The sequence below is a fragment of the Salvelinus alpinus genome, chromosome 6 (assembly GCF_045679555.1).
Source record: "Salvelinus alpinus chromosome 6, SLU_Salpinus.1, whole genome shotgun sequence".
Taxonomy (NCBI): Eukaryota; Metazoa; Chordata; class Actinopteri; order Salmoniformes; family Salmonidae; genus Salvelinus; species Salvelinus alpinus.
Window position 1 is genome coordinate 60,045,565 of NC_092091.1, and position 14,281 is coordinate 60,059,845.

Below are 14,281 nucleotides of genomic sequence, written 5' to 3' on the forward strand. Positions count from 1 at the left end.
TGGCAATGTTACTTACAGTGCTATCTACTGGGAGTATAGGTAAGGGCAACAACAGGGGGAGTAAATTAGCACAATATAGTATTAAAGACAAATACAATAGGCTAATTGAAAAGTTGCACAAGGAAGAGTTGGCATATGAATTTAATTGAAAGGCATAGGTCAGTACATTCACCCTGTCGGAGTATGGCAATAACAGTGTCAAATTGCAACTTGTCCATCCTGTCCTAATGTCATTATTGTCTGTATAATTTTGACCATCAAGGCCATGATGTCCGTTATATACTGTCAAAACAATGCCTTTATCAGGAACAACAATTTAAAAAATATATACACTGCTCAAAAAAATAAAGGGAACACTTAAACAACACAATGTAACTCCAAGTCAATCACACTTCTGTGAAATCAAACTGCACATTTGTGGCCTGCTGGAGGTCATTTTGCAGGGCTCTGGCAGTGCTCCCCCTTGCACAAAGGCGGAGGTAGCGGTCCTGCTGCTGGGTTGTTGCCCTCTTACGGCCTCCTCCACGTCTCCTGATGTACTGGCCTGTCTCCTGGTAGCGCCTCCATGCTCTGGACACTACGCTGACAGACACAGCAAACCTTCTTGCCACAGCTCGCATTGATGTGCCATCCTGGATGAGCTGCACTACCTGAGCCACTTGTGTGGGTTGTAGACTCCGTCTCATGCTACCACTAGAGTGAGAGCACCGCCAGCATTCAAAAGTGACCAAAACATCAGCCAGGAAGCATAGGAACTGAGAAGTGGTCTGTGGTCACCACCTGCAGAATCACTCCTTTATTGGGGGTGTCTTGCTAATTGCCTATAATTTCCACCTTTTGTCTATTCCATTTGCACAACAGCATGTGAAATTTATTGTCAATCAGTGTTGCTTCCTAAGTGGACAGTTTGATTTCACAGAAGTGTGATTGACTTGGAGTTACATTGTGTTGTTTAAGTGTTCCCTTTATTTTTTTGAGCAGTGTATATATTGCTGTCCATTTATAGACTGTTATACACAGATGTATGTGTATATACCAGATGTGTAGGATGTTTACTTCTCTTTAAACTGTCAAAACTTTTAACTAATAAAATAACGGAAGTTGGAGAAAAAAAACTACTATCACCACCAACATGACATTTCCCATAATGCTTTAAAAAAAAATGTCATGTACAATGATAATGCAGTGATACCGATAGTGGGACGTCGTTTAAGGATTCCATATTCCGCAGTCATTTCAACGAGTGTCTTTGTATGTCATGGCCATTTTGTTTTACGATGCCATCCAGATGGCGAAGGGGACGAGCAGGGTGGGTACTGTGTTCAGCAACGTTGGGGAGCCCAGGTATAACACGGTGCCCGTTCCACACAGAGCTGTGAGGTAGGCGTTCATCCTTCTGCAGATGATCTTCCTCACTGTCAAACAGAACTGCAGGAGAGAGGATGAAACAAGAGTAAGCATCCTTTACATGTTTTTTTTTTATCCACCAGATGAATAAAAGCTTGTGAGTGCTTTAAATCTTAACATCGCGTTAACATCGAGTGAAAGAGAGGAGTGCTCTTTGCCTTTGTCTTTGAAAGCCTTCGTCTTTGTTTGATTGAATTGGGGCCTTTGATAGTCTAATGGTTAATTGTTATTGTTAATTTTATTTATTTATTCATCCCATGTCCATTTGTAACCATTGAGATGCAAATCTCTTTTTAAAGGAGCTCTGGCCAAGAGGCAGCATCCCAATCATACATACAAATGAAGTACAATGACGATGCAACAATTAATGAAACAGCATGAGATGTCTTAATATGACAGAACATCGTGATTCAACCATAAATACCTCTATTCTATAAAGTACTGTGTAGCAATGGTTCCTATCCAGGGCGACTGGCATTCCATCCTGCATTATCATTACTTTGATTTATATTACAATGCATTTCTTATTTAAAATGAGGACTTCCTGTGTCTACATTAAAGGGGCAATCTGGGATTCAAACAACAGCAAAGTGGGTACCCATCCACTGTTTTGGTAAACAGCCGCAGCCAAACAGCGATGCATGGGGGCCTTTAATGCATTAACACTAGATGGTGCTGCTCACCAGTGCACTGTGGTCCAACTCGACAAGCGTGTGGTTTTGTCCCAATTCTCCACTTGCACACGTTCTCTCATGGATTTAACCAATGTTAGTAACTCCATCCCTCCGCCACTGCTTACACCAATCAGATGCTTTTGAATCCATTGATGGGGAGTGTGCAAGTGCACACTTTTGGAGAAGGGTAGAGAACCGGGATGCAGCCTTTAAGTTCACTTTTCGTTGGCCTAAAAGCAATCTATCCACAGCAAAACACAATCATCTGACCTTTTCAGAGAAATGTACACCCTTTCAACCGCTCTCACCAGACAGTACTTTGCATCAGTGTGCAGTATTCCCACATTGATTGGCTATTGTCTGAGCTAGGGGTGACCACAGCATGTCTAGACTAGACGTTGGTACCAGCACACCTGTGTCGAGTTCAGATAGAAATGCCATGATTAGAGCTTACCCCGATTCCTTACTTACATGCCAGAGAGGTTGCATGTCTGTTCTACCCAATATATTTCTGAGGGTTCCACAACACTGTGCCCTGCTGAACTCAGACCAGGACCCGTATTCATAAGAGCGATTAGGTGTGCCATTATTACCAGCTTTGACTTTTAGATTCTAATGAATGGATAGCAGGGATCTAATTACAGAGTAGGACTCCTAGTCTGAGACGTTTTATAAATATGGTGCCTGATGACACTCATTAATTATGCTCCAGAGATTTTGAGGAGCATGTCCATGAATCATGATCCGTTGATCATTTGAACCAGGCGTTTTACTGCTGGGCTGGAAAGAAACGAGCCACCTCTGGTGTATGCCAACCTCCGTCATCTGAAGCACTCCAAAGTAGGCTGCTATAAACGAGATACATTGTAAATCCATTCTCAAAACCAAAGGAGTTTTCACCATAGTTTTCAACACAGTCAGTCGATGTCAGCGTGAAACAGCACTTTTACTTGGAAGACCAAAACATATCTGACGGTTGAAGAAAGATTTCATCCTATGCGTTTCCCTTTTACCTATGTTCCCGATTTGGCACGTGAGGTGACGGAGGTCAATTTAACGACAGCACTTGATAGTCCCGTAATCTGTGTTTTGTTTCATAAAATCCATTGAAATATCTGGCATATTTCCCACGTAACCCACATGCCGGATTCCTTCCAACAAACATTTATTGTGTAGCCTAACGCTCTAACAACAAAGCAATGCACTACTGCAAGTCATTAAACAACATGTTTTTGTAGTTTTTGCTTCCCCGGCGTATTTATCGGCAGCAATTCACTTTAACATGTCTCAGTAGGTTCTTCACTCAATAGTATATGAATAGTATTACAACAAGTTTGTCTGACCGTAATTTGAACCAGCAGTAACTCTGACTTGCCTAGTTAAATAAAGGTTAAATAAAAAAACTCCTCCCACCATTGGTTCATTGCCCTGCGCATTATGTAATACCAAGTACTACAGTGTACTATTGGCGCATGGTTCACAATGTTATTCCTACAGTCTCAAATAAAGCATTGTTTTCTTAGCATCTCCTTGAGTACCCCCAGTCATTCCACTGATCTAATCCAGTACTAGTCCAGCACACAACTATAATAGGGCTTGATGATTGACAGGGTGAATCAGGTGTGCTAAAACTGGGATAGGTCAAATCAGTGGACTGACAGTTGAGAGGATGTTTGGTAAACCCTATTGTCTAAAGTGACACCCTCCTTTACAGTGCCCTGGGGGGGGTCACGTGAGGGCTTCACTCGGAGAAGTTTGCAGTGACTGATCTTAGTCGTCCGGGAAATCACCATCGATTTTCCGATCACATACGAACCCCAAAACGTGTAAGAACAGTGCCCTTTGACAAAGGAGAACCCCATACTCCACCTGGTAGGTCTGGTAGCTGATGGCCATGCCGTAACGGCAGTACATGACGTAGTGTTCACAGCTGTACCACAGCAAGCTGTAGGTCATGGAGCCTATGAGCCTCTCTGCCCCCCTGGCCACCTCGTCCCCTTCCAGGGGGGGCTGGCTGCACAGCTTGTCCATGTGGTTGACCAGGATCTCCGAGCCATAAGCAAAATCCGCCAACGAGTCCACCCTGGCGCTCGCCGACTTGGCGATCACCCCTAGAATCAGCCGGTTGTTGGTCACCGTCTTGCCGATGGCACCCTTGTTATCGGTGAAGACCGGAAAGATGTCCGGGATGAAGTGCGCCACCCGGTTGTTGCCCAGGTAGATGCCGAAATGGGTGAAGAGAGTTCTAGGAACCTCCAAAAGGTCGCCACGTTTGTACAGGGACGGGTCATACTTAGAGTCTTTGTCCTTGTCCTCTTCATCCACTTTAGAAGCAATGAAGAAGCGGCTCAGGAGTTGGAGGAAGGGAATCACTAAACTATAATTTGACACCTGGCCGTTTTATCGAGGCTAAGGGTCTGGGAGGAGCCACGCACGTGGGATTCGAGGTTTCTCAACTTTGCAGTGCAATTTTGACAGAAATAAAGGAGCTTTCCACTAATCGTGTGGTTTCAAGGGCGGCTTAATTTCACAACTGGGAGAGTTTAATCGGGGGATGTGTTCCGGTTATGTGGCTTTCATTGGCAAATCAGAAAAACAACCCCCAGTTTAAAAGGTCAAGAATATCTTATAGCCTGAATAAACAGTCAGGTTGAGTCGTATAATGCTGACTCACTCTCAATATGTCTGGAACTGTGAATACCCCATACAGTAGAAAGAAAAGAATAATGCATAGACATTACTCAGCAATATTATCCAGAGAACGTGTATATTTTATGAATGTAACTTTTGCGTAAATTTACTTTATATGATGAAATATTTGGGTTTGGAAATATTACGGGGATATATTGGGGATTTTATGTGGCCAATCATGTCAATAAGATGATCATTTGAAAAGGCTGTGGGTGGTATTGACAGAGATGCAATGTCAGTATTAAGATGCACTGTGATTGCATGTACCGAACTGTATTGAAAAATGTGTGGGAAAATGCTTTGTTAACATATTTCCTGGAACCAGACCAAAACAAACCAAATGATAACTTCCAATATCTTTATTAACATTTCTGATATTTACAATGTATTTGATTGAAAACAAAATGATCTGCTCTCAAAACACACAAGTATTGTATTAATCAGCGTAGTACTCTTAGAGTTTCAAACTGAAAGTATCTATTTAAAAAAAGTATACAACAGTATCATCATTGAAGAAAATACATTATTTACAGATTAGACTACAGTGACTTACACAGTAAGATAAAAAGTAGAAAATGCGCCTTGGCTAATCTTTTGGGGGAAATATGGATGATACATTGGTCACAGAGGGATCATATGGCCTTTATAAAGACTTTATAATGCCTTAACGGCCTACATACAATACAGTAAGTGTTGACATGAACACTCACATGTAAATTACTAGGCCTGCAGCCACATTGCGCTATGTTTACTTTTGGCTGGCAAGGTAGCTCTTGCTGTAACAATGGCCTATTATATGATATTCCACTATAGGCTTATACCAAAGGCAAATGAGTTGGGAGGTGCCAAGTAATGTCATTGCAAGGACCAATGAAAAGACACCATCCCAAATAGTTTCTATTGTAATGTCCATAGAGGAGTGTTTGAAGGCTTTGAACATTGGCTTCTCAGCCGGCCATCCACAGAGTGAAGGGGATGAGGATTGTGGGTAACGTAGTTGAAGGCGCCAGGCCAAAGCAGATGATGTAGATCATTCCCAGGAGAACACTGAGAAAGACACTCCTCTGGTCTCGGATGATTGATTTCAGGCACCCACAAAACTGCAAAGAAAGGAGATAAATAATTATTACCCATGTAGGTTTAGGATTTTTATGAACAATTCATTTTAGGCGTATTTAATGTATTTATGTTATAAATCTAAACTTGTTTGAATTATGGAAGAAAAGAGAGAAGAAGATTGGATGCCACAACACCAAAACAACAAATCAAAGCTCAAAGAAATGTATTTTCAGTAAAACTGAATAAAACACAATGTTTCTGAATATAGTTGCCTATTAAATTACCCATGGCATAGTATAATTGAAAATGGAGATGCATTGTCATGAATATAAATACAACATCTGGGATTGGAAATATCAAAGGATGAAGATGCTGTGCCCAATAAGTATTACAACCAGGTCTAACCTAAATCAACAATTCAATCCGATGCATTTGTAATAATTTTAATCTAAATGCAAATCTCTGAAAACATCTATGCCATAATCTAAAGATAACAGTCCTCGCTGTGATACAGGTCATGCATATGCAAAATATTCTAAGAAGACACCACATTATCTCCTGTAGCGTAAAGGTTAAGGGGTCAGAATTATGCACAACGTGATTGTATTGAAAATAAAATATATATAATTCAAGGAAAATAAAATTACCATTTCCGTTTGCTGACTTTTCGCTGAACCGTATCTGCAGTATGTAACAAAATGTTCACAGTTATTCCATAGTAAACTGTAAGGGATAGCGCCGACGAGTTGTTCTGCCCTCTCGGCAACCTCTTCATTTGGGAACGGTTGTTGCGCCTTGCATTTTCTATCCATATGATTCACCAATATGTTTGAGCCATATACAAAGTCATCCAAGGTGTCCACGCGCACCGTGGCACACTTGTACAAGCAACCCATGATGAGTCTCTTATTTGTGATAACTTTTTTGATTATCATCTTATCATTGGTTAGCACGGGCATGATATCAGGGATCAGGTGAGCGACGTTGTTGTCACCCAAGTAGATACCGAAGTGCGTGAACAAAGTTCTCGGCACCTCCAAAAGGTCCCCTCTCTGGAGAGACAACGGCGCGACTGTATGACTATATGTCGTGCGCTCTGTGCATCCCGCCTCTTTGCGTTTCCCGTCCGTCCATTTAAACTCAAAAAGTTTGAAGTTCGAGAGAAGGGATAGCTTTTCGACGAGAAATGTCAACGAGTAGAGCATGGTGAAAGTTCCTGTCCAAAGTTTTCTGAGAGTTGTCTGGGAGAAGTGGGTTTATATGCGCACTAGGAGGGGACTAGTGCAGTTTAAAGGTAAACCCCGAAGACACGATTGGCCACAAAGGACATTCCCATGGTGTTTATGGCACGTATGGCGTTTTTCTTTAGTCTACAGAAAATGGCATATTGTTGACTTTACTTTTAATAAGTTGTTTATGCTTAAGGTGTACGTTGATCTATATATGTAGGATATATAAATCAAATATTATATTATAAGCCTATAATTACAGGCTCATTGGAATTATATTGAACAAATACATTCGATTTTGTTATTTACAATTTTATAATCATAAAGGCAGATTTTTTTAATAAAAAAATAATGACCTTGTGCCTAGATTCTTGAAATTATTTGACTTTATTATTTATTCTGTATTTTATTTAACCTTTATTTAACTAGGCAACTCAGTTAAGAACACATTCTTATTTACAATGACAGTAGGCCCTATGTGACAGTCAAGACAACATTTTGAAGAGCACCTTGTCTGGCCAATTAGGCCTATATTGTCTTTTAATCTAATCTAACTCAGGGATCTTTACAGTTGTTGTATTCTAAGTCAATTAACCTTGTCTGCCAAGCATTGTGCTACAATTGGACTTTTACCCCATTTTCTCAGCAATTTCGTGCAATCACTGACAGTCCAGTTTCGGTATGCCTTCGCTCTTGCTCCAACGACCCCCCTCAACCCCAAAACTAGTGACTTATGATGTTATCATTGAAACTGTACATTAACTAGAGGTCCATGACAAACGCTCCAAAGTGGGTCAATGTTGGAAAATACAAAAGTAAACAAAGATAGGGTTGAAATGTGTTTGCATGAACTTCTAACCCCCCTCTTATCAACTATAATATTTGGGGTTGAAAGTTGAGGTCTGACCGTCACTGACCTCTGTAAGACTGCAGATGTGAAGTGATCTTTTTGGGGGTCAGAAAAGGGTTGTGTTGTGGTCACATCAAGGTCAAGTCAAGAGCCTGTTGACCTCAAACTTCCCTCAACCCTAACCGACTGGCGTCTTAAGATAATACATCCAACAGGATTTGCAGTTCACTGCCTGTGTTTCTCGAAGTCTGGACAGATGAAAGGCTCCAAAGCGGGTCGATGTTGTATAATACAAAAGTCAACAACGACGGGGTCGAAATGTCTTGCACGAACTTCTAACCCCCCTCTTATCAACCAACATATTTGGGGTTAAAAGTTGAGGTCTGACCATCACTGACCGTTGGAAGACTGCAGATGTGACGTGGTCTTGTTGGGGTCAGAAACGGGTCGTGTTGTGGTCACATCCAGGGCAAGTCAAGAGACTGTTGACATCAAACTCCCCTCAACCCTAACTGACTGGCGTCTTAAAATATCAAATCCAACAGGATTTGCAGTTCAGTGCTGGTCTAAGTCTGGACAGATGTTCAGATCTTGACAGTGCCTGGAGAAGTGGTAGACTTATCATGAACCACATCGATAGATAGCCTAACGATCCTAACGATCCTAACGATCCTAACACACGCGCAGAACCTGTGTAAATGCACCCTGCTCCCATTGTGTTAGAAAGTAACGTGACATTTTGTAACGGTAAAAATGAGAGTCCAAGGGCTTCATTTGTAAAACGCTCAGGCGCACAGATTTGATCGTAAATTGTGCATGCGACGAAATCCACGGCAACAATAGCTAGGTTTCCATCCGATCGGCGACAGATTTTCGAGTGAAATATTCAAAAATCCAGATTTTCCCACCAGTGGTGTTTCCACAAAACGGACTTGTTGCAGATAAAAAATCAGTGCCTGATAACACAAAATGTACTTTTTAGCTTAAGTTTTCATGTACCAAATACAAATCTAATGTTCAATATGTTTCCATTGCATTTTCAACGCTACCGATAGTTTTGTCACAAAAACTGTTGTGTTAATTAGCAATGTGCCTAGTCTAGTCTAGCCATCAGTTTGCAGATACAGTGTGGGTAGGCTCTGCGGGTAGGTTAGTCTACAATAGCCTACATGATGAGAATATTTATATTTATCAAACTTCAGTCAAGCATCGATCATCACCTCACCAGAATAAGACCCTCAACACGTATTGGAAAGGAGTATCAAGCTCATCACAGTGCACTTTCACCACCCTGTGAAGTGCACGATTAATTTAATCTGTAAACTAATCAAATACATGTTTTCCCGAGTCGTAGTGGGAGGAACACACACCATGTCATCGTGTGATTCCAAGTTTACTTCGACATGTTGGTTATTATATCAATTTTTGTGCATAAAGGCCGTTCCACCTCCATTTCTTTCATAAGTAATTTTACAGTCACAAAAAGATCCCACCATGTCGAATGAACAAATTATCTGTCGGCATTTATAAAATTATACCAAAACTTCCTGCTTCCATCACGGTGTGACTTTACTCGCATAAAAACTGTGGGTGGAAACATGGTTGGAGTGATTCGTAAATCTTGAAGTTTACATTAAATTATGCCATTTACATCAATTTTGCATGACATTTTTGGATTTACAAATGAAACATAGGCTTACTTATTTGTGAATAACAACTTTATTCATGGCTGTATATATTATTAAGAAATGATCATGCGCAGAATGTGGTATAAAAATGAAGAAGATTATGATAACCACATGTCAACCAGCGCTCTCACGTTCCACGTCCAGCTGAATGAGCTTACAGTTCGTGACCATAAACTGAACTCCTGGGTGGCATTAAAACAAACCTTTGGCCTCTCCCCACTCAGAGATTTACTCCCCAGTCAAATGGCCCCATAGTTATAGCAGTCACCTGTCACGGCTGTGTGGAGAGACGGACCAAGGCGCAGCGTGAATAAAGTTCCACATCTTTATTATAGTGAAACTTTCAAACAAAACAAGAAACAAAACAACGACCGTGCAGTACTGAGGTGCAACATGCACTAACTCAAAAACAATATCCCAACACAGGTGCAAAAACGGCTACCTAAATATGATCCCCAATTAGAGACAACGATTACCAGCTGCCTCTAATTGGGAACCATACCAAGCACACCAACATAGAAATATGAAAACTAGAATACCCCCCTAGTCACGCTCTGACCTCAACACCATAGAGAACCAAGGGCTCTCTATGGTCTGGGCGTGACAATGCAAATCCCCAGTGGCGCTCTTTCCCCCTCCTGCGGATTCCATCTTTAAGCAGATTTTCCACTTGGTCATGCATTGATGTCATTGGGAGACTAAATTAACATTTGACTGAAGTTCAAGCCCCCCCCCCCCCCCATACTGAGAGTTAAAATTCTTAGACTAACTGACTGAACAGCTAACTGTACTGTATATGTAATGAAAAAGGAAACACAGCTATCTCTTTGTGGTGAAGCCAATGTAATGGCCAATGAGAGGCTTTGACGCCGTCGGCCGCCATATTGGTACCCCCAGAAGGAGCAGTCCCTCCATAGGAATTAAGAAAATTATTTGCAATGGATTTGCAAATAACAAAAATTTGCAATGGAGGCGTACCGCCAAAATGGCTGCGTGGTGTCTTCAATACAGCGCCCCTGACAGTCATCCACGGTTTATACACATCAGTGGGTGCAGCAGACTAAATACAGGACTGGAAAAGGGCAGATTGCAGGTTCAAATGTGTCACGCACTGACCATAGAGAGCTTTTTATTCTCTATGTTGGTTAGGTTGGGGTGTGACTAGGGTGGGTTATCTATGTTGGCATGGTATGGTTCCCAATCAGAGGCAGCTGTTTATCGTTGTCTGTGATTTGGGATCATATTTAGGCAGTCATTTCCCCATTGTGCTTTGTGGGATCTTGACTATGTATAGTTGCCTGTGAGCACTATTGTAGCGTCACGTTTCGTTTTGCGATTTATTGTTTTTCTTTGAGTTTCTCTTCAAAATAAAGAGGATGGAACCATACCACGCTGCATCTTGGTCCACTCCTTATAACGATCGTGACAAAATGTCCATACAGTTACCTCAGTGTAACTAACTAATAAACTAGAAGAGGTGTTCTGTTTTCTCATGTTAATGCATACGTGACTGAAAACTCTCCAACACAAATTCCCTTCAACAGACAGTCACACCAACACATGACAGAGCATCCAAGCCCTATCTAATCAGTTGGTCCCAAGCCTAGAAAATAAGCATTTTTCCTGGCACTTGAGAGAGCACGAGAGCACTAGGAAACACTTTCCATCTGGCGTCTCTCTCCAGTTTCAAGGAGGAGGAAGAGGGCAGTTCAACGAGAGTTCAGGGAGAGTTTACTGTTGTTTAGGTTTGGGGGCCCGACAGTTGACTCCCAGGTCAGCCAGGCCTTATCTGTCTGGGTGCCTGGGTTTCACGTGTTGTTTCCCATAGTAAAAGTGGGTCATCGAGGGGTAGCCAAGGTGTGATTTATCACCCATGTCAACATACGGGGGCTACAGATGTAGCTTTATAACCCACTAGGTATCGTTATGACTCCGCCAACTGTTTGCTTTGGTGTGGAAAGCAAAACAGAACTGATGATCTAGGACACCGTGGCCAGAAATGTAGCCTGGCTACCAGTAAATAAGATACAACCAGCATTGTGTTTATGGTGGTCTGCATGGTGATATTAGAAGTGTCAGTTACGGTTCATTTACAGCATATTACATAGTGATCCGTCAATCAAGACCCTGGTGGGAAATCAGACAATGCTGGAGCACTGCCTGGGTGAATATGTATAGGCCTATTTGTACAAATAAAAACAATTGCAATGCGCTCTTTAGACGAGAAATATTATAATGCCCTGGTTTTGTAATAGGTACAAGAGTACAGGCAAGTGCCACCACAGTATAGCCAAGTTCTTGAGAGAACAGTGAGTGCGTTTTCTAGAGAGGAATACCATTGAGAATGCCGGGTATTATAGGTGGAAGTGGGACGAAGTAGAGGAGCACAGCCGGGCTTACCGAACCACGACTGACCTCCCAGCATACCGTATGTTGAATAAAATGGGCCCCTATTGGGCGAAAGCAGTTCCGAGAAAGTGGTCTCCCAGATCTCTCACAGGAACAGCGTTTTCATTATGTGGTCTAGCGGCCTATGGTCTGTGTTTTAGTGGTAACAGACAAGGGCTGGGCCGACTCAGCCGATATATAACTAAATCGAATATTGTGATATTTGACATTGACAACGTGGAAGACTATACTCTATTTGAACTTTACAAATCAAAACTGTGCTGTTCTAAGTTGTATCTAAGCCTTATTTTTTCACCACACAAAGATAATTTAATGAGTGTGACTATAATATTGTAAATAAGGACAATAATTGTACAGTCTGGAATGATGTGGTCATTAACGGTGCAAAACGATTATATCAGATATGGCGATATTTGGAGAAGCACATCGTAGAAGAGGTCTCCCCAAATATTGCCCTACCCTATAACATACTACTCCTAGCATATATACACTGTGTGTACAATACCTTAGGAACACCTTCTCAATGTTCAGTTGCACCCTCTTTTGCCCTCAGAACAGCCTCAATTCGTTGAGGCATGGACTCTACAAGGTGTCAAAAACATTCCACAATGTATTTATTTTATTTAACCTTTGTTTAACCTTTATTTAACTAGGCAAGTCACTAGGCAAATGTTGACTCCAATGCTTCCCACAGTTGTGTCAAGTTGGCTGGATGTCCTTTGGGTAGTGGACCATTCTTGATATACACGGGAAACTATTGAGCATGAGAAACCCAGCAGCGTTGCAGTTCTTGACGCAAACCGGTGCACCGGGCACCTACTATCATACCCGGTTCAAAGGCACTTGAATCTTTTGTCAAACCCATACACCCTCTGAATGGCACACATACGTAATCCATGTCTCAACTGTCTCAAGGCTTAAAAATAATGATTTAACCCGTCTCCTCCCCTCCATCTACACTAATTGAAGTGGACTTAACAAGTGACATCAATGAGGGATCATAGCTTTCCCCTGCATTCACCTGGTCAGTCCATGTCATGGAAAGAGCAGGTGTTCCTAATATTTTGTACGTTCAGTGTAGGTCAACCCCTGACACTGGGGGTTCGATTACCATGTCCACCCTACCTACTCTATCTCCTTCATCTATCTCCCCCTGTTCTTCTAATCTGTCTAAATGAAGCATAAAAAGATACCCCCAAAAAGTATTCCAAGTATAGGGTTATGTGGTGGAACACGCAACCACACAAATCCCAACAGAACCACATAGATACGCTCCAAGCAACCTATTACTGTCTGAGACAGAGACAAATCTGAAATTAGTTTGAGGTGTTTTGACTGCACTGGCGCAGTTTGTCCTCATTTAAACCTTTGAATACATTCCGTTGTGGAAACGCTATAAGCGACCCATTACTGTCCGCGACAAACCCGAGATGTGACAGTTTCTCCCCTCAGTAACAAATCTGAAATGAGTGTTTTGGTTGCAATGGCACAGTTTGTCTTCGTTTAAACCTTTGATTGCATTCAGATGGCAGTGCTCAGAGCAGAACTACTGCCCAGTCAGAGATCCCAATTCCTCCGATTTCTCAACCCCCTGAATGCTTGAAATCCCCTGGAAAACAGCGTAGAGGGGTGTCCAACGTATCAGAACACCGAGTTCAATTCAATCAAACTCTCGTTCCGGATTCTTTTCACCACGACTCTTTTGCCCATGGTCAAATAAAAGCACGTGAGAGCTGCGACATTGAGATGGCATTCCTAGTCACCTTTATTGAAGTCTAGTTGGGAATCTCAGTACATTGCTGTATCGTATTGTAACAAACAGCGACAGGGGAATGTCCCTTGTGGGTCTCGAACCCCTGGTCTCCCAGATCGAAAGCCTACCCAGGCAATGGTCTTGACACTGCGTTTCATTATACCAAATCCTTCACATAAACACGAATCACCGATGACCTCGCAGACAGCATCCCACTTCTGACCCCAATATAGCGAACGGTGACAGGGAAACCCCCCTTGCGGCTCTTTTGAAACGCCAGGGTCGTGGGTTCAATTCCTGCTTGGGCCACCCATGCGAAAAATGTATGGAGGCACTACTTTAAGTCACTTTAGATAAACGTGTCTGCTAAATGACATACTTCTGGAGATCATAACCAGACCGTTTAGGCTTGGGTCAAGGCTGATAATCGACTGAAATAACAAAGACCTAGAACGCCCTGATGGTTCATATTCAGTAGTAGGCCTTTAAGAAACAAACAGGAAATATTGTCTCTTCCATGG

General features: G+C 42.0%; 2 protein-coding genes across 2 annotated transcripts; both read right to left on the reverse strand.

The window, feature by feature from the left end:
- Positions 1 to 966: 966 nt before the first annotated feature.
- LOC139579735 (lecithin retinol acyltransferase-like) lies at positions 967 to 5,510 on the reverse strand. The gene is made up of 3 exons (XM_071408558.1): positions 5,494 to 5,510; positions 3,951 to 4,458; positions 967 to 1,428 (listed from the first exon to the last, which is right to left on the reverse strand). Exons 1-3 carry the CDS (start codon positions 5,508 to 5,510, stop codon positions 1,273 to 1,275), a joined length of 681 nt encoding a protein of 226 aa, XP_071264659.1. The 3' UTR covers positions 967 to 1,272.
- LOC139579030 (lecithin retinol acyltransferase-like) lies at positions 5,117 to 7,080 on the reverse strand. The gene is made up of 2 exons (XM_071407241.1): positions 6,479 to 7,080; positions 5,117 to 5,872 (listed from the first exon to the last, which is right to left on the reverse strand). Exons 1-2 carry the CDS (start codon positions 7,034 to 7,036, stop codon positions 5,720 to 5,722), a joined length of 711 nt encoding a protein of 236 aa, XP_071263342.1. The 5' UTR covers positions 7,037 to 7,080; the 3' UTR covers positions 5,117 to 5,719.
- Between the last annotated feature and the right edge of the window lie 7,201 nt (positions 7,081 to 14,281).